The 22,783-nt window shown below is 54.8% G+C and overlaps 2 protein-coding genes and 3 pseudogenes across 5 annotated transcripts; all 5 read left to right on the forward strand.

Moving 5' to 3' along the window:
* The first annotated feature begins 790 nt into the window (after nt 1-790).
* On the forward strand, nt 791-2,674 carry LOC309793162 (uncharacterized protein SPEM2-like; annotated as a pseudogene). The gene has a single exon. The product of its transcript is annotated as an uncharacterized protein SPEM2-like (transcript).
* On the forward strand, nt 2,620-8,827 carry LOC309793404 (uncharacterized protein SPEM3-like; the record flags this gene model as incomplete). Its single annotated transcript, XM_082603875.1, is given in 8 exon segments — nt 2,620-2,757; nt 2,906-2,963; nt 3,082-3,193; nt 3,407-4,503; nt 4,506-4,566; nt 4,568-5,223; nt 8,086-8,309; nt 8,807-8,827. Coding segments are annotated over 8 exon segments (2,367 nt in total).
* A 26-nt stretch (nt 8,828-8,853) lies between these two features.
* On the forward strand, nt 8,854-10,334 carry LOC309793405 (uncharacterized protein SPEM2-like; annotated as a pseudogene). The gene is made up of 2 exons: nt 8,854-9,943; nt 10,244-10,334. The product of its transcript is annotated as an uncharacterized protein SPEM2-like (transcript).
* A 348-nt stretch (nt 10,335-10,682) lies between these two features.
* LOC309793407 (uncharacterized protein SPEM3-like) lies at nt 10,683-16,894 on the forward strand (the record flags this gene model as incomplete). Its single annotated transcript, XM_082603877.1, is given in 8 exon segments — nt 10,683-10,820; nt 10,969-11,026; nt 11,145-11,256; nt 11,470-12,566; nt 12,569-12,629; nt 12,631-13,286; nt 16,153-16,376; nt 16,874-16,894. Coding segments are annotated over 8 exon segments (2,367 nt in total).
* A 26-nt stretch (nt 16,895-16,920) lies between these two features.
* Nucleotides 16,921-19,484, forward strand: LOC309793159 (uncharacterized protein SPEM2-like; annotated as a pseudogene). The gene has a single exon. The product of its transcript is annotated as an uncharacterized protein SPEM2-like (transcript).
* Nucleotides 19,485-22,783: the final 3,299 nt, after the last annotated feature.

Here is a 22,783-nt window from a genome sequence, read left to right on the forward strand (position 1 = left end):
GCCTTCCCCTCTGTCCCCCAAGTAGAGCAGATGGGGCTCTCGATCTTTGCCCTGCTGACCCTTACTGTGTTCCTGCTGCTGCTGGCAGACAAAGTGCCTGAGACCTCCCTGTCTGTCCCCGTCATTATCAAATACCTCATGTTTACCATGGTCCTCGTCACCTTCTCAGTCATCCTTAACATCGTAGTCCTCAACCTGCACCATCGCTCACCCCACACCCACCAAATGCCCCTTTGGGTCCGTCAGGTAAGAAGATCTCCTCTCCAACCTGTGTTAACTCTCAATCCTAGTATTTGGCTTTTTGTCCAGGTATCGCTCCTCACTCCCACCAACTTTCAACCTTCCCTTTCACAGACCTGAGGGAGAACTACAACTCCTGGTAGAGTGTCAAAGTGCCAAGGTCTTTGGGTGTTGAAATGTTGCCCAATTAATTTTATCCTCCCATCATTAACATTGCGTACATCCCGGACTCTCTTCATCAATACTTCTCTCCTTCGTGGGTCCCAAGGAAGCATTCTCAGGGTTAGGTACTATCAGGGTGGAAGCCCTCAGAACTTTTCTTTCCAGTCAGGATGCCTCCTAACCCCCTTAAGGACTCTTGGGCTGTGTAGTTGCATTTCATCTGTGGGATGCATGCACGCATGCGCAGGAATGGGCACGTGCCGTGGGGGTGGTTGGCGGCTTCCCTTCTGGTCTGAAAGCATAAGAGCCCCCTCCAAGACGGCTCTTCTTCTACTCTGCAGATCTTTATCCACAAACCATAGCCGCAGCTGCAGCCGCCACCCCTGAAGCCACCAGGGGAGGCCCAAGAATTTAGAAAATTCCCCTCCAGCTGCTCAGGCTTCCGTAGGCCGCATCGCCTCCACGGGATGTCACAGCTGCCTCCGATGCCCTCCTTTAACTGGGAGGACCCGGACTCCTACCTGGAGGAGGAGGACCCACTTTCCTTCCCACAACCCAAGTACCCGTGGGGGTGCTGGGGAGGGCTCTACCGGCAGATGGGTCTGCCCTCCAACGTGGGCCTCTGGGGTCGACAGGGTGGGATCCTGGCCATCCAGCCACCAGCCTGTCTCTACCTGTCGCCCGAGCTGCACCGCATGCCCAAGCGTGTGGAGGCCAAGTCTGAGCTAGGGCTGCAGTCCTTCGGGGCCCCTTGCTCGCCATCCCGCATCTGGGGCAATGTGGATGCTGACCAGTGGACCTCGTCTCCACCACTTACCCGACGGCTGCCCCCTAACAGCTCGTGGGCCCCTGGGGGGTACAGAACTTACCCCTCAGGGGGCCATCTCCCGTATGACTCCTGGGATCAGCGGCGGCGTGGTCTGGAGGGCTCTGAGCCTCCATCAGCTCTGGTGCCTCAGGGCTACCGGCCCGAAGCCTGGCAGCGCAACTCCCCACCGGCCCACGGACGGAGCCTCCACAGCTGTGCTCACAGCCAGCCCAACCACAGCCCGCGCCACTCCACGGGACACTTGAACTACTCCCGGGATCCCCACGAGGTGCGGCGCTGGGCAGCCGAATGGGCAGAGATGCTGCCTGTGCGGCACCCTCTGGCCGCCTCCGCCTCCCTCACGGTGCTGGCCGAGGCCTCTACCAGCGGGCCTCGGATCCCAGCTCAGCGCTGCTCCTCCGCCCCTCCCAGACTCTGCCCGACGTCCAGGCTACCGAACACCCTCCACCCCCGCCCACCTTCATGCCACTCAGCCGGAACCCAGGGGGAAATGCCAACTACCAGGTGTATGACAGCCTGGAGTTGAAGCGGCAAGTGCAGGAAGCCAAGCGCGGGCCAACTCGCTGCTACCTTCCACCTCGGCCTCGAGGCCCTCTCTGCACGGAAGCCAGACTGGGAAAATGAACTGGCCAGCAGCTAATGGGGGCGGGTGGGGAGCGGCAGGGCATGGAGAGAGGAATAAAGAGCGCCATGGTCCAGAAAACATTGGCGGTCTGTGGCTTGGAAGCGCCACTCCTTCTGCCAGCTTGGGTCCCTGCCTTTGGCTTCCTGCAATAAGAAGCCAGTGTCCCCTTCTGGGCCTGAGGGTCCCCTTGGTTTAGTGGCCACAGTCCTGCCAGCAGGCCCCTCCTGGTCCGATACCATGCACTAAGTAGATCTGCAGCTGCAGTCTCCAAACCACTGGTCTCCGGGCACCTCCTCTGTGTCTCAGCTGTCCCTGTCCCCAAAGAGCCTCAAACAAGAAGCTGCTTCCAAACTGGGAGGTTCCACATCTGGGCAGGTCCAGCTCCACAGCCAGTGAAGGGCATGAAGAAGGCTGAGGCTCTGGACTCCAGCCAGGCCTTCCGCAGGGCTCTGAGGCCAAGGTCTTTCTAGTCTCAGGAGGGGCCAAGAGATGGAATGTGACACTTGAACAAGTGAGTCAGTGGGCGGTGAGCGAATGTTTGACAGCTCGAGGGGAGGTGTGCCGGCCTCCGGCCTCCGGGCCCTGTTTGGCTGTCCAGGCTCAGCTTACCTCACCCGGGGAACCATGGAATGCCACGCCTGGCCCTCCTTTTCGTCCCCCTCCCTCACTGTGACGCCACCACCTGCCCCATTATGACCCAGTCTGTCTCCCAGTATACATATACGGAGGCCAGCGGACCCAGGCAGTCCTGGGACCCCCGGCCATGGCTGAGCAAACCCATTACCTAGCCGAGGCGTGCTCTGGCACCACACCCAGGAAATGCCAAGACCTAGGAGACTCAATTCTTCTGATCCTGGTCAGCATCATCTTGCTCACCGTGTGGATCAATGTGGTGACTCTGGTGAGGGCAGGATCTGGACAGTGTGGTTGGGGGAGCCCTGGGGTCTTGAAGGGGCTGAGATGGGATGGCTGCTGCGGTGTGGCCGGACAAGGGTTGGATTTCAGGGCTCACCCTGATCCCGAACTCCACGCTCCCTTGCTTCCCTCAGCTCTGGATGCATCTGAAGAGATTCTTGCGGGCAGGTTTCAACCGTATTTTCCCCAAAGGTAAGTGGGCGCCAGTGTGGGCTCAGGGGATGTGGGCCTGTCCCCTTTCTTCTATCCCTGCCTTGATTCTCAGCCCCTCAGGAACCCAGGCCCTGTCCCATCTCGCCTTTCCCTGCAGACAAGCAAGCCAGCTGTGGAGGCAGCCATCGCATGCGCTGCTCCGTGGATCCCAAGAACCTGTGTTCAAGAGTTTCTCCCCGCTTCCGCCATCGCCCGAGCTTCCTGCACAGGCACCCAAACCACCTTGAATCCTGGATACCAGAAACGGCTTCTAAGTGCTGCTGGATGCCGCCTCAGTGTGGACGGGCTCGGGCTTCCACGGAGGCTCCACGGGGACTGTGGAAGGAGGGGTTAGTGGGAGCTGGGGAGGCCCCTCCGTTCACAGCCTTAAAGTCCCAAGCCACCTTTAACTCCAGGTGAGAGACATCTTCCAAGCTCCGCAGGATAAGCAAGGTGGACGTGGTTCCACTCTGCCTGCCCCAAGAGAGCAAGACTAAGACCCCAGACTATGACTCAGCCCAGGCCCCAGCCCGGGCCCAGACCTGCCCCCCAGTTCAGCTCCCTGCACATTCTCCTGCCAAGGCCCAGACCTTCTCCTACAAGCACCCCTCTGTGCACGCCCCACCTCAGGCCCAGACTTGCTCCACACTCCACCTCCCTGAGCACACTACCCCCCAGGCCCAGACCCCCTCACCAGCCCTCACCCCTGAGCACAGCCCTGCCCAGGTCCATGGCCCGGAGCATGCCTCAGCCCATACCCCAGCCCAGGCCCAAGCCCAGGCCCCCTCACATGCCTCAGCCCAATTCCTGGGCCACACTTCTCTCTGCACCCTGACCCATGCTCATCTGACCTATACCCATGCCAACACTCTGGTCCCTCCCCCAACTTCTGCCCCTGCTACTACTCCTGCCCTAGCCCCTACGCCAGCCCCTGTCCCGATCTCTGCCACAACCTCTGTCCCAGCACTGGTCATAGCCCTGACGACCCCTCCAGTCCCTTCCACCACCCGTACCCCCATCCTAGATTCTATTCTCTCTACCTTGACTACCTTCGACCAAGGCCTCTCCTCTGGCCATGTGGTCTACTATGCCCGCAGCATAAAGCAGAACTTATTCCATGTGTGTCCCCCTCAGAACTCTGGGTACTCCAGAAATGACTTGGGTACCCTCTCCAGGCCCCAAGAGGGGCATGGTCTGGTGAGCTCTGGTACAGCTGAGCAAACACTGAAGCAATGTAGTGGGGACAGTGCCAAGCCCTCCACAGGGTCCATACTGGGTTACGTGGAGTTGGGGACTATGGAATGGAAGATCCCAAATGATGCCAAAGACAAATTTGTACAGTCCAAGACCTTCACTCACTGTAGCTCCCATCCTTGCCAGTCTGAGAAGAGAAACACGGATCCCCAGACTCCAGTCTACCCCAAGTTCCTGGTGTACTCCAAGGATGCTGCACCTTCTCAACCTTGCTTCCATTCTCCGACCAGTGCCCAGAGCTCACCATGCACCATGCCTCCACCATGCACTCTTTCTCTGCCTCTTGTTTTCCCAGATCCTTTGTCCTTCATCAACACAGCAACCACCAGAAGCCCTCCGCCTTACTACAAGCCCCCAACCTCCAAGTCTCCTCAGTCTGTCCTCTCTCCCCAGGGCCCCATCCCTCCCCAGTTATCCACTACTTCCCAAACCCCAAACCAGCCCCAACCCCCAGAACTTCATGAGAGTCTAGGTCTCAACCAATGCTCTGTCCTCCAAAGGACCCCAGGCCTTACCGGAGACACAGGCCTCCCCAAGAACCCAGGCCTTGCTCAAGATCCAGGCCTCCACGAACTTCGAGGCCTTACCGAAGACCCTTACCTCTGCAAGAATCCAAGCCTTTCCCAAGACTCTGACCTTCAGAAGAATCCAGTCATTACCCAAGATTCTTGGCCACAGAAGAGTCCATGCCATGCCCAAGACTCTGCAGTCAACAAGAGCTCAGTCCTTTGCCAGGAGTCTGATCTCCATAAGAGCCCAGGTCTTGTGCAAACCGCTCGCCTCCATAAGGGCTCAAGCCTTACCCGAGACTCCGGAAACTACAAGAATCCAGGCCTGACCCAAGCTTCTGGAGTCTGCAGGAGCCAAGGCCTTACTCAAGATTCTGACCTCCATAAGAATCCTGGCCTTACCCAAGATGCTGGAATTTACAGGAGCTCAGAACATACCCATGACCCTAACTTCCACGAGGACTCAGGAATTAATCGAGATCCTGGCCCCCATAAGGGTCCAGCCCTTACTCAAGACTCTGGCTTATCCAAGAGACGAGGCCTCCATAACAACTCAGGCCTTATCCCAAACCCTGGCCTCCACAAGAACCCTCTAGGAACTGACTCTGTCCAAGTTTTGGGCCCACGTCAGACCCAAAAGTCATTTATATCTGAGACAGTTCCTCGAAAGGAGGATGCAGGGCAGCACATACCATGGACTTCTGTCCCACCCAGTCACAACTCCTGCTCTGCCAAGGCTCAGGGGGCCTACAATGACCTGCTAACCTCCTCGCAGCGAACAGGCAGCCAAGCCTGGGTGTACCACCCGATACCATCCCCCCAGCCTGCCAGAACTATCGCCAGATGTCTACGCCTCCCAAAACCAGCAGGCACCCGGCTAGGGCATGTGGTCTTTGATGCCCGCCAGAGACAGCAGACAGGGACAAGTGCGAAGCTCTGTCTCCCAGGCGCCTTCATAGGGCCACATCCAACTGCCGGAGTCCAGCTCCAGCGAGTCAAGGGATACCCGAGGGATAGATAGCGTCGGCGAAGGAAATAAATCTATTACACTTCTTAAAGTATCAGCATTGCATGTTTCTCTCTCTTCTTTATTGTTTACAATCACAGGTTTATATATTGTAGTTGATTACATTACCAGGTATGTGACCAAACAATCTTAGCACAATCAAACCTCAAAATGTTCCATAAAGATTTTTTTTTTTTTAAATATCCCCTAGTTTCTAGATGTCCTATTAAAATATTTCCCAAGTTCCCATTAGTCACAGGTTATTTCTTAGTAACCAAGCCAAGCAGTTATATGATTATTTTAGTTGTAAAAGTTGAAGCTACTTGTTCCTATTTCTCTTCTTGCATGGGCAACCTTTTACAATGGTTCCACGAAAATATTTACAATGTACCCTGCATGCCCTTTCTCGTTGTTTCCTTCAACTGAGACAGTGCTTTCTCCCTATCCTAGCAACTAATTCTGCTCTAGGCATTTGCTTTTCTAGAATTAATCTTCCTTTATAATAGAACCATAAATTTCCTATGTCATCAGGAACTCCAGCCCATGGCCATAACTCCATACTAGAGGGTGTTTTTCATAAAAATATCCCTTTAGTTCCAGGCTCTTAATTCTTTACCCATTTCCCTGGGTCTTTAGTGGGTACTTCCCATTCTGTGGTAGTTTCAGGAGGGGGAGTCCTAGAGGAATTTTTCTTTCACGTGGAGCAACATCCCCCCAAAATTGCCCCTATATTTAAACTTATTATCATAAAACATAACAACAGAGCTGTAGTCCACCTTCCTGGCACGGCGCTGCCTTGCAGTTTCGCCTTCCGTTGCTTCATGACTTTGTCATGGTGCAATGGCTCCAGGATGGCTTCCAACATCCAACAACTCACCGGAGACCATCAAGGAGTGGGGATATCAGTGTGTGATGAGAAACTTAGAAAAAGAGGGGACAGAGAAGCATGAGGAATAAAGAGACAAGAGAAGTGTTCTGTGGACTTTTGAGGACATCCAACCCAGCCCCCTCCCACAGGGCCTGATGAGGACCTAAACTATCCCTGCTTTCCCTCCATCGCTGTCTAGCTAAATCCGTTATCCCCAAGGCCCTAGAGCTGCACTGTCAATTACAGTAGCCACTAGCCAAAGGCCTATTAGAATGTAAATTACTTAAAGTTAAGGAAAATTAATTCTATTAAAAATTAAGTTAAAAAGTTAAAAATTCTCTTCCTCAGGGAACAGAATTTCCCTGACATCCAATTCTGTTCCCTGGCAGTCCAGTTGTTGGGACTTGGCGCTTTCACTGATGTGGCGGTGGTTCAATCCCTGGTCGGGGAATTCAGACCCCGCAAGCTTCATGGCTTGGCCAGAAAAAAAAAAAGAAATTCTCTTCCTCAGTGCCATGATCTTCTAAGTGCTCAGTAGCCGCATGGAGCTAGTGGCTACTGCATTGGACGGCACAGATTTAGAACATTTCCATCATCATGAAAAATGCTATTGGAGAGCAGTGCTTTAGAGTTTAGAGCAATTTTCCTTTCCCTGTCACCCACGCCCAGCATCTTAAAGCTCCCCCAGAGCGCAGAGAACTTAGTTCTTTTTAGGGTGGCTCAGAAGCCACCCTCTGGGGAGGAGGTAAGATGTAGGGATGGACACCCAATGCCTGATTTCCCCAGACTGTGAGAAAGAGCCCAGGCTTCAGTTTTCCTCATCTGGTCTCTTGGGTCACGACCAGATGTATGCAAACTTGCCTCCCCCATTCTGGGCTGTGTTTGGGGCTCTTGGTTGATCTGATTTACATTTTAACGGGATCAATGTGGCTGCTCTGTTGAGAACAGTCGGCAGGGGGGCAAAGGATGAAGCAAAGAGGAGGCCTTTGTAATAACTCAGATCTGAGGTAATGGTGGCTTGTACCAGGATGGTAGTGGTAGATGGGATAAGTCATCAGTTTCAGGATATATGTTGAAGGTAGAGCCAATAGGGTTCGGTATGGATTGGATATGGGATGAGAGAGAGGAGAGCTGAGAATGACTCCAAGGGATTTGGCCTGAGCCACAGGAAAGATCGAGTTGTCATTTATGACCTGAGGAAGACTGTGTGGGGAGTCGGTGGTGAGGGAATTAAGTTTGGGACATGTTAAGGTCGAGATGTCTATTGGACACCCAAATGGAGAGGTTAAGTAGGCAGGTGGATACAAGTGTGGAATTTAGGGGAATCAGTCCAGGTTGGAGGTATAAATGTAGGAGTTATTTGCATGCAGTTGGCCCTTCCAAAAGCCTGTGCTTGAGTGGGCTGGAAACACGGTCACTGATTATGCCAGGGAGATTGCTTTCTGGCAAAGCCTAATCCTTCCGCCTTCCCCTCTGTCCCCCAAGTAGAGCAGATGGGGCTCTCGATCTTTGCCCTGCTGACCCTTACTGTGTTCCCGCTGCTGCTGGCAGACAAAGTGCCTGAGACCTCCCTGTCTGTCCCCGTCATTATCAAATACCTCATGTTTACCATGGTCCTCGTCACCTTCTCAGTCATCCTTAACATCGTAGTCCTCAACCTGCACCATCGCTCACCCCACACCCACCAAATGCCCCTTTGGGTCCGTCAGGTAAGAAGATCTCCTCTCCAACCTGTGTTAACTCTCAATCCTAGTATTTGGCTTTTTGTCCAGGTATCGCTCCTCACTCCCACCAACTTTCAACCTTCCCTTTCACAGACCTGAGGGAGAACTACAACTCCTGGTAGAGTGTCAAAGTGCCAAGGTCTTTGGGTGTTGAAATGTTGCCCAATTAATTTTATCCTCCCATCATTAACATTGCGTACATCCCGGACTCTCTTCATCAATACTTCTCTCCTTCGTGGGTCCCAAGGAAGCATTCTCAGGGTTAGGTACTATCAGGGTGGAAGCCCTCAGAACTTTTCTTTCCAGTCAGGATGCCTCCTAACCCCCTTAAGGACTCTTGGGCTGTGTAGTTGCATTTCATCTGTGGGATGCATGCACGCATGCGCAGGAATGGGCACGTGCCGTGGGGGTGGTTGGCGGCTTCCCTTCTGGTCTGAAAGCATAAGAGCCCCCTCCAAGACGGCTCTTCTTCTACTCTGCAGATCTTTATCCACAAACCGTAGCCGCAGCTGCAGCCGCCACCCCTGAAGCCACCAGGGGAGGCCCAAGAATTTAGAAAATTCCCCTCCAGCTGCTCAGGCTTCCGTAGGCCGCATCGCCTCCACGGGATGTCACAGCTGCCTCCGATGCCCTCCTTTAACTGGGAGGACCTGGACTCCTACCTGGAGGAGGAGGACCCACTTTCCTTCCCACAACCCAAGTACCCGTGGGGGTGCTGGGGAGGGCTCTACCGGCAGATGGGTCTGCCCTCCAACGTGGGCCTCTGGGGTCGACAGGGTGGGATCCTGGCCATCCAGCCACCAGCCTGTCTCTACCTGTCGCCCGAGCTGCACCGCATGCCCAAGCGTGTGGAGGCCAAGTCTGAGCTAGGGCTGCAGTCCTTCGGGGCCCCTTGCTCGCCATCCCGCATCTGGGGCAATGTGGATGCTGACCAGTGGACCTCGTCTCCACCACTTACCCGACGGCTGCCCCCTAACAGCTCGTGGGCCCCTGGGGGGTACAGAACTTACCCCTCAGGGGGCCATCTCCCGTATGACTCCTGGGATCAGCGGCGGCGTGGTCTGGAGGGCTCTGAGCCTCCATCAGCTCTGGTGCCTCAGGGCTACCGGCCCGAAGCCTGGCAGCGCAACTCCCCACCGGCCCACGGACGGAGTCTCCACAGCTGTGCTCACAGCCAGCCCAACCACAGCCCGCGCCACTCCACGGGACACTTGAACTACTCCCGGGATCCCCACGAGGTGCGGCGCTGGGCAGCCGAATGGGCAGAGATGCTGCCTGTGCGGCACCCTCTGGCCGCCTCCGCCTCCCTCACGGTGCTGGCCGAGGCCTCTACCAGCGGGCCTCGGATCCCAGCTCAGCGCTGCTCCTCCGCCCCTCCCAGACTCTGCCCGACGTCCAGGCTACCGAACACCCTCCACCCCCGCCCACCTTCATGCCACTCAGCCGGAACCCAGGGGGAAATGCCAACTACCAGGTGTATGACAGCCTGGAGTTGAAGCGGCAAGTGCAGGAAGCCAAGCACGGGCCAACTCGCTGCTACCTTCCACCTCGGCCTCGAGGCCCTCTCTGCACGGAAGCCAGACTGGGAAAATGAACTGGCCAGCAGCTAATGGGGGCGGGTGGGGAGCGGCAGGGCATGGAGAGAGGAATAAAGAGCGCCATGGTCCAGAAAACATTGGCGGTCTGTGGCTTGGAAGCGCCACTCCTTCTGCCAGCTTGGGTCCCTGCCTTTGGCTTCCTGCAATAAGAAGCCAGTGTCCCCTTCTGGGCCTGAGGGTCCCCTTGGTTTAGTGGCCACAGTCCTGCCAGCAGGCCCCTCCTGGTCCGATACCATGCACTAAGTAGATCTGCAGCTGCAGTCTCCAAACCACTGGTCTCCGGGCACCTCCTCTGTGTCTCAGCTGTCCCTGTCCCCAAAGAGCCTCAAACAAGAAGCTGCTTCCAAACTGGGAGGTTCCACATCTGGGCAGGTCCAGCTCCACAGCCAGTGAAGGGCATGAAGAAGGCTGAGGCTCTGGACTCCAGCCAGGCCTTCCGCAGGGCTCTGAGGCCAAGGTCTTTCTAGTCTCAGGAGGGGCCAAGAGATGGAATGTGACACTTGAACAAGTGAGTCAGTGGGCGGTGAGCGAATGTTTGACAGCTCGAGGGGAGGTGTGCCGGCCTCCGGCCTCCGGGCCCTGTTTGGCTGTCCAGGCTCAGCTTACCTCACCCGGGGAACCATGGAATGCCACGCCTGGCCCTCCTTTTCGTCCCCCTCCCTCACTGTGACGCCACCACCTGCCCCATTATGACCCAGTCTGTCTCCCAGTATACATATACGGAGGCCAGCGGACCCAGGCAGCCCTGGGACCCCCGGCCATGGCTGAGCAAACCCATTACCTAGCCGAGGCGTGCTCTGGCACCACACCCAGGAAATGCCAAGACCTAGGAGACTCAATTCTTCTGATCCTGGTCAGCATCATCTTGCTCACCGTGTGGATCAACGTGGTGACTCTGGTGAGGGCAGGATCTGGGCAGTGTGGTTGGGGGAGCCCTGGGGTCTTGAAGGGGCTGAGATGGGATGGCTGCTGCGGTGTGGCCGGACAAGGGTTGGATTTCAGGGCTCACCCTGATCCCGAACTCCACGCTCCCTTGCTTCCCTCAGCTCTGGATGCATCTGAAGAGATTCTTGCGGGCAGGTTTCAACCGTATTTTCCCCAAAGGTAAGTGGGCGCCAGTGTGGGCTCAGGGGATGTGGGCCTGTCCCCTTTCTTCTATCCCTGCCTTGATTCTCAGCCCCTCAGGAACCCAGGCCCTGTCCCATCTCGCCTTTCCCTGCAGACAAGCAAGCCAGCTGTGGAGGCAGCCATCGCATGCGCTGCTCCGTGGATCCCAAGAACCTGTGTTCAAGAGTTTCTCCCCGCTTCCGCCATCGCCCGAGCTTCCTGCACAGGCACCCAAACCACCTTGAATCCTGGATACCAGAAACGGCTTCTAAGTGCTGCTGGATGCCGCCTCAGTGTGGACGGGCTCGGGCTTCCACGGAGGCTCCACGGGGACTGTGGAAGGAGGGGTTAGTGGGAGCTGGGGAGGCCCCTCCGTTCACAGCCTTAAAGTCCCAAGCCACCTTTAACTCCAGGTGAGAGACATCTTCCAAGCTCCGCAGGATAAGCAAGGTGGACGTGGTTCCACTCTGCCTGCCCCAAGAGAGCAAGACTAAGACCCCAGACTATGACTCAGCCCAGGCCCCAGCCCGGGCCCAGACCTGCCCCCCAGTTCAGCTCCCTGCACATTCTCCTGCCAAGGCCCAGACCTTCTCCTACAAGCACCCCTCTGTGCACGCCCCACCTCAGGCCCAGACTTGCTCCACACTCCACCTCCCTGAGCACACTACCCCCCAGGCCCAGACCCCCTCACCAACCCTCACCCCTGAGCACAGCCCTGCCCAGGTCCATGGCCCGGAGCATGCCTCAGCCCATACCCCAGCCCAGGCCCAAGCCCAGGCCCCCTCACATGCCTCAGCCCAATTCCTGGGCCACACTTCTCTCTGCACCCTGACCCATGCTCATCTGACCTATACCCATGCCAACACTCTGGTCCCTCCCCCAACTTCTGCCCCTGCTACTACTCCTGCCCTAGCCCCTACGCCAGCCCCTGTCCCGATCTCTGCCACAACCTCTGTCCCAGCACTGGTCATGGCCCTGACGACCCCTCCAGTCCCTTCCACCACCCGTACCCCCATCCTAGATTCTATTCTCTCTACCTTGACTACCTTCGACCAAGGCCTCTCCTCTGGCCATGTGGTCTACTATGCCCGCAGCATAAAGCAGAACTTATTCCATGTGTGTCCCCCTCAGAACTCTGGGTACTCCAGAAATGACTTGGGTACCCTCTCCAGGCCCCAAGAGGGGCATGGTCTGGTGAGCTCTGGTACAGCTGAGCAAACACTGAAGCAATGTAGTGGGGACAGTGCCAAGCCCTCCACAGGGTCCATACTGGGTTACGTGGAGTTGGGGACTATGGAATGGAAGATCCCAAATGATGCCAAAGACAAATTTGTACAGTCCAAGACCTTCACTCACTGTAGCTCCCATCCTTGCCAGTCTGAGAAGAGAAACACGGATCCCCAGACTCCAGTCTACCCCAAGTTCCTGGTGTACTCCAAGGATGCTGCACCTTCTCAACCTTGCTTCCATTCTCCGACCAGTGCCCAGAGCTCACCATGCACCATGCCTCCACCATGCACTCTTTCTCTGCCTCTTGTTTTCCCAGATCCTTTGTCCTTCATCAACACAGCAACCACCAGAAGCCCTCCGCCTTACTACAAGCCCCCAACCTCCAAGTCTCCTCAGTCTGTCCTCTCTCCCCAGGGCCCCATCCCTCCCCAGTTATCCACTACTTCCCAAACCCCAAACCAGCCCCAACCCCCAGAACTTCATGAGAGTCTAGGTCTCAACCAATGCTCTGTCCTCCAAAGGACCCCAGGCCTTACCGGAGACACAGGCCTCCCCAAGAACCCAGGCCTTGCTCAAGATCCAGGCCTCCACGAACTTCGAGGCCTTACCGAAGACCCTTACCTCTGCAAGAATCCAAGCCTTTCCCAAGACTCTGACCTTCAGAAGAATCCAGTCATTACCCAAGATTCTTGGCCACAGAAGAGTCCATGCCATGCCCAAGACTCTGCAGTCAACAAGAGCTCAGTCCTTTGCCAGGAGTCTGGTCTCCATAAGAGCCCAGGTCTTGTGCAAACCGCTCGCCTCCATAAGGGCTCAAGCCTTACCCGAGACTCCGGAGACTACAAGAATCCAGGCCTGACCCAAGCTTCTGGAGTCTGCAGGAGCCAAGGCCTTACTCAAGATTCTGACCTCCATAAGAATCCTGGCCTTACCCAAGATGCTGGAATTTACAGGAGCTCAGAACATACCCATGACCCTAACTTCCACGAGGACTCAGGAATTAATCGAGATCCTGGCCCCCATAAGGGTCCAGCCCTTACTCAAGACTCTGGCTTATCCAAGAGACGAGGCCTCCATAACAACTCAGGCCTTATCCCAAACCCTGGCCTCCACAAGAACCCTCTAGGAACTGACTCTGTCCAAGTTTTGGGCCCACGTCAGACCCAAAAGTCATTTATATCTGAGACAGTTCCTCGAAAGGAGGATGCAGGGCAGCACATACCATGGACTTCTGTCCCACCCAGTCACAACTCCTGCTCTGCCAAGGCTCAGGGGGCCTACAATGACCTGCTAACCTCCTCGCAGCGAACAGGCAGCCAAGCCTGGGTGTACCACCCGATACCATCCCCCCAGCCTGCCAGAACTATCGCCAGATGTCTACGCCTCCCAAAACCAGCAGGCACCCGGCTAGGGCATGTGGTCTTTGATGCCCGCCAGAGACAGCAGACAGGGACAAGTGCGAAGCTCTGTCTCCCAGGCGCCTTCATAGGGCCACATCCAACTGCCGGAGTCCAGCTCCAGCGAGTCAAGGGATACCCGAGGGATAGATAGCGTCGGCGAAGGAAATAAATCTATTACACTTCTTAAAGTATCAGCATTGCATGTTTCTCTCTCTTCTTTATTGTTTACAATCACAGGTTTATATATTGTAGTTGATTACATTACCAGGTATGTGACCAAACAATCTTAGCACAATCAAACCTCAAAATGTTCCATAAAGATTTTTTTTTTTAAAAAAAAATATCCCCTAGTTTCTAGATGTCCTATTAAAATATTTCCCAAGTTCCCATTACTCACAGGTTATTTCTTAGTAACCAAGCCAAGCAGTTATATGATTATTTTAGTTGTAAAAGTTGAAGCTACTTGTTCCTATTTCTCTTCTTGCATGGGCAACCTTTTACAATGGTTCCACGAAAATATTTACAATGTACCCTGCATGCCCTTTCTCGTTGTTTCCTTCAACTGAGACAGTGCTTTCTCCCTATCCTAGCAACTAATTCTGCTCTAGGCATTTGCTTTTCTAGAATTAATCTTCCTTTATAATAGAACCATAAATTTCCTATGTCATCAGGAACTCCAGCCCATGGCCATAACTCCATACTAGAGGGTGTTTTTCATAAAAATATCCCTTTAGTTCCAGGCTCTTAATTCTTTACCCATTTCCCTGGGTCTTTAGTGGGTACTTCCCATTCTGTGGTAGTTTCAGGAGGGGGAGTCCTAGAGGAATTTTTCTTTCACGTGGAGCAACATCCCCCCAAAATTGCCCCTATATTTAAACTTATTATCATAAAACATAACAACAGAGCTGTAGTCCACCTTCCTGGCACGGCGCTGCCTTGCAGTTTCGCCTTCCGTTGCTTCATGACTTTGTCATGGTGCAATGGCTCCAGGATGGCTTCCAACATCCAACAACTCACCGGAGACCATCAAGGAGTGGGGATATCAGTGTGTGATGAGAAACTTAGAAAAAGAGGGGACAGAGAAGCATGAGGAATAAAGAGACAAGAGAAGTGTTCTGTGGACTTTTGAGGACATCCAACCCAGCCCCCTCCCACAGGGCCTGATGAGGACCTAAACTATCCCTGCTTTCCCTCCATCGCTGTCTAGCTAAATCCGTTATCCCCAAGGCCCTAGAGCTGCACTGTCAATTACAGTAGCCACTAGCCAAAGGCCTATTAGAATGTAAATTACTTAAAGTTAAGGAAAATTAATTCTATTAAAAATTAAGTTAAAAAGTTAAAAATTCTCTTCCTCAGGGAACAGAATTTCCCTGACATCCAATTCTGTTCCCTGGCAGTCCAGTTGTTGGGACTTGGCGCTTTCACTGATGTGGCGGTGGTTCAATCCCTGGTCGGGGAATTCAGACCCCGCAAGCTTCATGGCTTGGCCAGAAAAAAACAAAGAAATTCTCTTCCTCAGTGCCATGATCTTCTAAGTGCTCAGTAGCCGCATGGAGCTAGTGGCTACTGCATTGGACGGCACAGATTTAGAACATTTCCATCATCATGAAAAATGCTATTGGAGAGCAGTGCTTTAGAGTTTAGAGCAATTTTCCTTTCCCTGTCACCCACGCCCAGCATCTTAAAGCTCCCCCAGAGCGCAGAGAACTTAGTTCTTTTTAGGGTGGCTCAGAAGCCACCCTCTGGGGAGGAGGTAAGATGTAGGGATGGACACCCAATGCCTGATTTCCCCAGACTGTGAGAAAGAGCCCAGGCTTCAGTTTTCCTCATCTGGTCTCTTGGGTCACGACCAGATGTATGCAAACTTGCCTCCCCCATTCTGGGCTGTGTTTGGGGCTCTTGGTTGATCTGATTTACATTTTAACGGGATCAATGTGGCTGCTCTGTTGAGAACAGTCGGCAGGGGGGCAAAGGATGAAGCAAAGAGGAGGCCTTTGTAATAACTCAGATCTGAGGTAATGGTGGCTTGTACCAGGATGGTAGTGGTAGATGGGATAAGTCATCAGTTTCAGGATATATGTTGAAGGTAGAGCCAATAGGGTTCGGTATGGATTGGATATGGGATGAGAGAGAGGAGAGCTGAGAATGACTCCAAGGGATTTGGCCTGAGCCACAGGAAAGATCGAGTTGTCATTTATGACCTGAGGAAGACTGTGTGGGGAGTCGGTGGTGAGGGAATTAAGTTTGGGACATGTTAAGGTCGAGATGTCTATTGGACACCCAAATGGAGAGGTTAAGTAGGCAGGTGGATACAAGTGTGGAATTTAGGGGAATCAGTCCAGGTTGGAGGTATAAATGTAGGAGTTATTTGCATGCAGTTGGCCCTTCCAAAAGCCTGTGCTTGAGTGGGCTGGAAACACGGTCACTGATTATGCCAGGGAGATTGCTTTCTGGCAAAGCCTAATCCTTCCGCCTTCCCCTCTGTCCCCCAAGTAGAGCAGATGGGGCTCTCGATCTTTGCCCTGCTGACCCTTACTGTGTTCCCGCTGCTGCTGGCAGACAAAGTGCCTGAGACCTCCCTGTCTGTCCCCGTCATTATCAAATACCTCATGTTTACCATGGTCCTCGTCACCTTCTCAGTCATCCTTAACATCGTAGTCCTCAACCTGCACCATCGCTCACCCCACACCCACCAAATGCCCCTTTGGGTCCGTCAGGTAAGAAGATCTCCTCTCCAACCTGTGTTAACTCTCAATCCTAGTATTTGGCTTTTTGTCCAGGTATCGCTCCTCACTCCCACCAACTTTCAACCTTCCCTTTCACAGACCTGAGGGAGAACTACAACTCCTGGTAGAGTGTCAAAGTGCCAAGGTCTTTGGGTGTTGAAATGTTGCCCAATTAATTTTATCCTCCCATCATTAACATTGCGTACATCCCGGACTCTCTTCATCAATACTTCTCTCCTTCGTGGGTCCCAAGGAAGCATTCTCAGGGTTAGGTACTATCAGGGTGGAAGCCCTCAGAACTTTTCTTTCCAGTCAGGATGCCTCCTAACCCCCTTAAGGACTCTTGGGCTGTGTAGTTGCATTTCATCTGTGGGATGCATGCACGCATGCGCAGGAATGGGCACGTGCCGTGGGGGTGGTTGGCGGCTTCCCTTCTGGTCTGAAAGCATAAGAGCCCCCTCCAAGACGGCTCTTCTTCTACTCTGCAGATCTTTATCCACAAACCGTAGCCGCAGCTGCAGCCGCCACCCCTGAAGCCACCAGGGGAGGCCCAAGAATTTAGAAAATTCCCCTCCAGCTGCTCAGGCTTCCGTAGGCCGCATCGCCTCCACGGGATGTCACAGCTGCCTCCGATGCCCTCCTTTAACTGGGAGGACCCGGACTCCTACCTGGAGGAGGAGGACCCACTTTCCTTCCCACAACCCAAGTACCCGTGGGGGTGCTGGGGAGGGCTCTACCGGCAGATGGGTCTGCCCTCCAACGTGGGCCTCTGGGGTCGACAGGGTGGGATCCTGGCCATCCAGCCACCAGCCTGTCTCTACCTGTCGCCCGAGCTGCACCGCATGCCCAAGTGTGTGGAGGCCAAGTCTGAGCTAGGGCTGCAGTCCTTCGGGGCCCCTTGCTCGCCATCCCGCATCTGGGGCAATGTGGATGCTGACCAGTGGACCTCGTCTCCACCACTTACCCGACGGCTGCCCCCTAACAGCTCGTGGGCCCCTGGGGGGTACAGAACTTACCCCTCAGGGGGCCATCTCCCGTATGACTCCTGGGATCAGCGGCGGCGTGGTCTGGAGGGCTCTGAGCCTCCATCAGCTCTGGTGCCTCAGGGCTACCGGCCCGAAGCCTGGCAGCGCAACTCCCCACCGGCCCACGGACGGAGCCTCCACAGCTGTGCTCACAGCCAGCCCAACCACAGCCCGCGCCACTCCACGGGACACTTGAACTACTCCCGGGATCCCCACGAGGTGCGGCGCTGGGCAGCCGAATGGGCAGAGATGCTGCCTGTGCGGCACCCTCTGGCCGCCTCCACCTCCCTCACGGTGCTGGCCGAGGCCTCTACCAGCGGGCCTCGGATCCCAGCTCAGCGCTGCTCCTCCGCCCCTCCCAGACTCTGCCCGACGTCCAGGCTACCGAACACCCTCCACCCCCGCCCACCTTCATGCCACTCAGCCGGAACCCAGGGGGAAATGCCAACTACCAGGTGTATGACAGCCTGGAGTTGAAGCGGCAAGTGCAGGAAGCCAAGCGCGGGCCAACTCGCTGCTACCTTCCACCTCGGCCTCGAGGCCCTCTCTGCACGGAAGCCAGACTGGGAAAATGAACTGGCCAGCAGCTAATGGGGGCGGGTGGGGAGCGGCAGGGCATGGAGAGAGGAATAAAGAGCGCCATGGTCCAGAAAACATTGGCGGTCTGTGGCTTGGAAGCGCCACTCCTTCTGCCAGCTTGGGTCCCTGCCTTTGGCTTCCTGCAATAAGAAGCCAGTGTCCCCTTCTGGGCCTGAGGGTCCCCTTGGTTTAGTGGCCACAGTCCTGCCAGCAGGCCCCTCCTGGTCCGATACCATGCACTAAGTAGATCTGCAGCTGCAGTCTCCAAACCACTGGTCTCCGGGCACCTCCTCTGTGTCTCAGCTGTCCCTGTCCCCAAAGAGCCTCAAACAAGAAGCTGCTTCCAAACTGGGAGGTTCCACATCTGGGCAGGTCCAGCTCCACAGCCAGTGAAGGGCATGAAGAAGGCTGAGGCTCTGGACTCCAGCCAGGCCTTCCGCAGGGCTCTGAGGCCAAGGTCTTTCTAGTCTCAGGAGGGGCCAAGAGATGGAATGTGACACTTGAACAAGTGAGTCAGTGGGCGGTGAGCGAATGTTTGACAGCTCGAGGGGAGGTGTGCCGGCCTCCGGCCTCCGGGCCCTGTTTGGCTGTCCAGGCTCAGCTTACCTCACCCGGGGAACCATGGAATGCCACGCCTGGCCCTCCTTTTCGTCCCCCTCCCTCACTGTGACGCCACCACCTGCCCCATTATGACCCAGTCTGTCTCCCAGTATACATATACGGAGGCCAGCGGACCCAGGCAGCCCTGGGACCCCCGGCCATGGCTGAGCAAACCCATTACCTAGCCGAGGCGTGCTCTGGCACCACACCCAGGAAATGCCAAGACCTAGGAGACTCAATTCTTCTGATCCTGGTCAGCATCATCTTGCTCACCGTGTGGATCAACGTGGTGACTCTGGTGAGGGCAGGATCTGGGCAGTGTGGTTGGGGGAGCCCTGGGGTCTTGAAGGGGCTGAGATGGGATGGCTGCTGCGGTGTGGCCGGACAAGGGTTGGATTTCAGGGCTCACCCTGATCCCGAACTCCACGCTCCCTTGCTTCCCTCAGCTCTGGATGCATCTGAAGAGATTCTTGCGGGCAGGTTTCAACCGTATTTTCCCCAAAGGTGAGTGGGCGCCAGTGTGGGCTCAGGGGATGTGGGCCTGTCCCCTTTCTTCTATCCCTGCCTTGATTCTCAGCCCCTCAGGAACCCAGGCCCTGTCCCATCTCGCCTTTCCCTGCAGACAAGCAAGCCAGCTGTGGAGGCAGCCATCGCATGCGCTGCTCCGTGGATCCCAAGAACCTGTGTTCAAGAGTTTCTCCCCGCTTCCGCCATCGCCCGAGCTTCCTGCACAGGCACCCAAACCACCTTGAATCCTGGATACCAGAAACGGCTTCTAAGTGCTGCTGGATGCCGCCTCAGTGTGGACGGGCTCGGGCTTCCACGGAGGCTCCACGGGGACTGTGGAAGGAGGGGTTAGTGGGAGCTGGGGAGGCCCCTCCGTTCACAGCCTTAAAGTCCCAAGCCACCTTTAACTCTAGGTGAGAGACATCTTCCAAGCTCCGCAGGATAAGCAAGGTGGACGTGGTTCCACTCTGCCTGCCCCAAGAGAGCAAGACTAAGACCCCAGACTATGACTCAGCCCAGGCCCCAGCCCGGGCCCAGACCTGCCCCCCAGTTCAGCTCCCTGCGCATTCTCCTGCCAAGGCCCAGACCTTCTCCTACAAGCACCCCTCTGTGCACGCCCCACCTCAGGCCCAGACTTGCTCCACACTCCACCTCCCTGAGCACACTACCCCCCCAGGCCCAGACCCCCTCACCAGCCCTCACCCCTGAGCACAGCCCTGCCCAGGTCCATGGCCCGGAGCATGCCTCAGCCCATACCCCAGCCCAGGCCCAAGCCCAGGCCCCCTCACATGCCTCAGCCCAATTCCTGGGCCACACTTCTCTCTGCACCCTGACCCATGCTCATCTGACCTATACCCATGCCAACACTCTGGTCCCTCCCCCAACTTCTGCCCCTGCTACTACTCCTGCCCTAGCCCCTACGCCAGCCCCTGTCCCGATCTCTGCCACAACCTCTGTCCCAGCACTGGTCATGGCCCTGACGACCCCTCCAGTCCCTTCCACCACCCGTACCCCCATCCTAGATTCTATTCTCTCTACCTTGACTACCTTCGACCAAGGCCTCTCCTCTGGCCATGTGGTCTACTATGCCCGCAGCATAAAGCAGAACTTATTCCATGTGTGTCCCCCTCAGAACTCTGGGTACTCCAGAAATGACTTGGGTACCCTCTCCAGGCCCCAAGAGGGGCATGGTCTGGTGAGCTCTGGTACAGCTGAGCAAACACTGAAGCAATGTAGTGGGGACAGTGCCAAGCCCTCCACAGGGTCCATACTGGGTTACGTGGAGTTGGGGACTATGGAATGGAAGATCCCAAATGATGCCAAAGACAAATTTGTACAGTCCAAGACCTTCACTCACTGTAGCTCCCATCCTTGCCAGTCTGAGAAGAGAAACACGGATCCCCAGACTCCAGTCTACCCCAAGTTCCTGGTGTACTCCAAGGATGCTGCACCTTCTCAACCTTGCTTCCATTCTCCGACCAGTGCCCAGAGCTCACCATGCACCATGCCTCCACCATGCACTCTTTCTCTGCCTCTTGTTTTCCCAGATCCTTTGTCCTTCATCAACACAGCAACCACCAGAAGCCCTCCGCCTTACTACAAACCCCCAACCTCCAAGTCTCCTCAGTCTGTCCTCTCTCCCCAGGGCCCCATCCCTCCCCAGTTATCCACTACTTCCCAAACCCCAAACCAGCCCCAACCCCCAGAACTTCATGAGAGTCTAGGTCTCAACCAATGCTCTGTCCTCCAAAGGACCCCAGGCCTTACTGGAGACACAGGCCTCCCCAAGAACCCAGGCCTTGCTCAAGATCCAGGCCTCCACGAACTTCGAGGCCTTACCGAAGACCCTTACCTCTGCAAGAATCCAAGCCTTTCCCAAGAATCTGACCTTCAGAAGAATCCAGTCATTACCCAAGATTCTTGGCCACAGAAGAGTCCATGCCATGCCCAAGACTCTGCAGTCAACAAGAGCTCAGTCCTTTGCCAGGAGTCTGATCTCCATAAGAGCCCAGGTCTTGTGCAAACCGCTCGCCTCCATAAGGGCTCAAGCCTTACCCGAGACTCCGGAGACTACAAGAATCCAGGCCTGACCCAAGCTTCTGGAGTCTGCAGGAGCCAAGGCCTTACTCAAGATTCTGACCTCCATAAGAATCCTGGCCTTACCCAAGATGCTGGAATTTACAGGAGCTCAGAACATACCCATGACCCTAACTTCCACGAGGACTCAGGAATTAATCGAGATCCTGGCCCCCATAAGGGTCCAGCCCTTACTCAAGACTCTGGCTTATCCAAGAGACGAGGCCTCCATAACAACTCAGGCCTTATCCCAAACCCTGGCCTCCACAAGAACCCTCTAGGAACTGACTCTGTCCAAGTTTTGGGCCCACGTCAGACCCAAAAGTCATTTATATCTGAGACAGTTCCTCGAAAGGAGGATGCAGGGCAGCACATACCATGGACTTCTGTCCCACCCAGTCACAACTCCTGCTCTGCCAAGGCTCAGGGGGCCTACAATGACCTGCTAACCTCCTCGCAGCGAACAGGCAGCCAAGCCTGGGTGTACCACCCGATACCATCCCCCCAGCCTGCCAGAACTATCGCCAGATGTCTACGCCTCCCAAAACCAGCAGGCACCCGGCTAGGGCATGTGGTCTTTGATGCCCGCCAGAGACAGCAGACAGGGACAAGTGCGAAGCTCTGTCTCCCAGGCGCCTTCATAGGGCCACATCCAACTGCCGGAGTCCAGCTCCAGCGAGTCAAGGGATACCCGAGGGATAGATAGCGTCGGCGAAGGAAATAAATCTATTACACTTCTTAAAGTATCAGCATTGCATGTTTCTCTCTCTTCTTTATTGTTTACAATCACAGGTTTATATATTGTAGTTGATTACATTACCAGGTATGTGACCAAACAATCTTAGCACAATCAAACCTCAAAATGTTCCATAAAGATTTTTTTTTTTTAAATATCCCCTAGTTTCTAGATGTCCTATTAAAATATTTCCCAAGTTCCCATTACTCACAGGTTATTTCTTAGTAACCAAGCCAAGCAGTTATATGATTATTTTAGTTGTAAAAGTTGAAGCTACTTGTTCCTATTTCTCTTCTTGCATGGGCAACCTTTTACAATGGTTCCACGAAAATATTTACAATGTACCCTGCATGCCCTTTCTCGTTGTTTCCTTCAACTGAGACAGTGCTTTCTCCCTATCCTAGCAACTAATTCTGCTCTAGGCATTTGCTTTTCTAGAATTAATCTTCCTTTATAATAGAACCATAAATTTCCTATGTCATCAGGAACTCCAGCCCATGGCCATAACTCCATACTAGAGGGTGTTTTTCATAAAAATATCCCTTTAGTTCCAGGCTCTTAATTCTTTACCCATTTCCCTGGGTCTTTAGTGGGTACTTCCCATTCTGTGGTAGTTTCAGGAGGGGGAGTCCTAGAGGAATTTTTCTTTCACGTGGAGCAACATCCCCCCAAAATTGCCCCTATATTTAAACTTATTATCATAAAACATAACAACAGAGCTGTAGTCCACCTTCCTGGCACGGCGCTGCCTTGCAGTTTCGCCTTCCGTTGCTTCATGACTTTGTCATGGTGCAATGGCTCCAGGATGGCTTCCAACATCCAACAACTCACCGGAGACCATCAAGGAGTGGGGATATCAGTGTGTGATGAGAAAC

This window comes from Mesoplodon mirus (assembly GCF_964341445.2).
Source record: "Mesoplodon mirus genome assembly, chromosome: 18".
Taxonomy (NCBI): Eukaryota; Metazoa; Chordata; class Mammalia; order Artiodactyla; family Ziphiidae; genus Mesoplodon; species Mesoplodon mirus.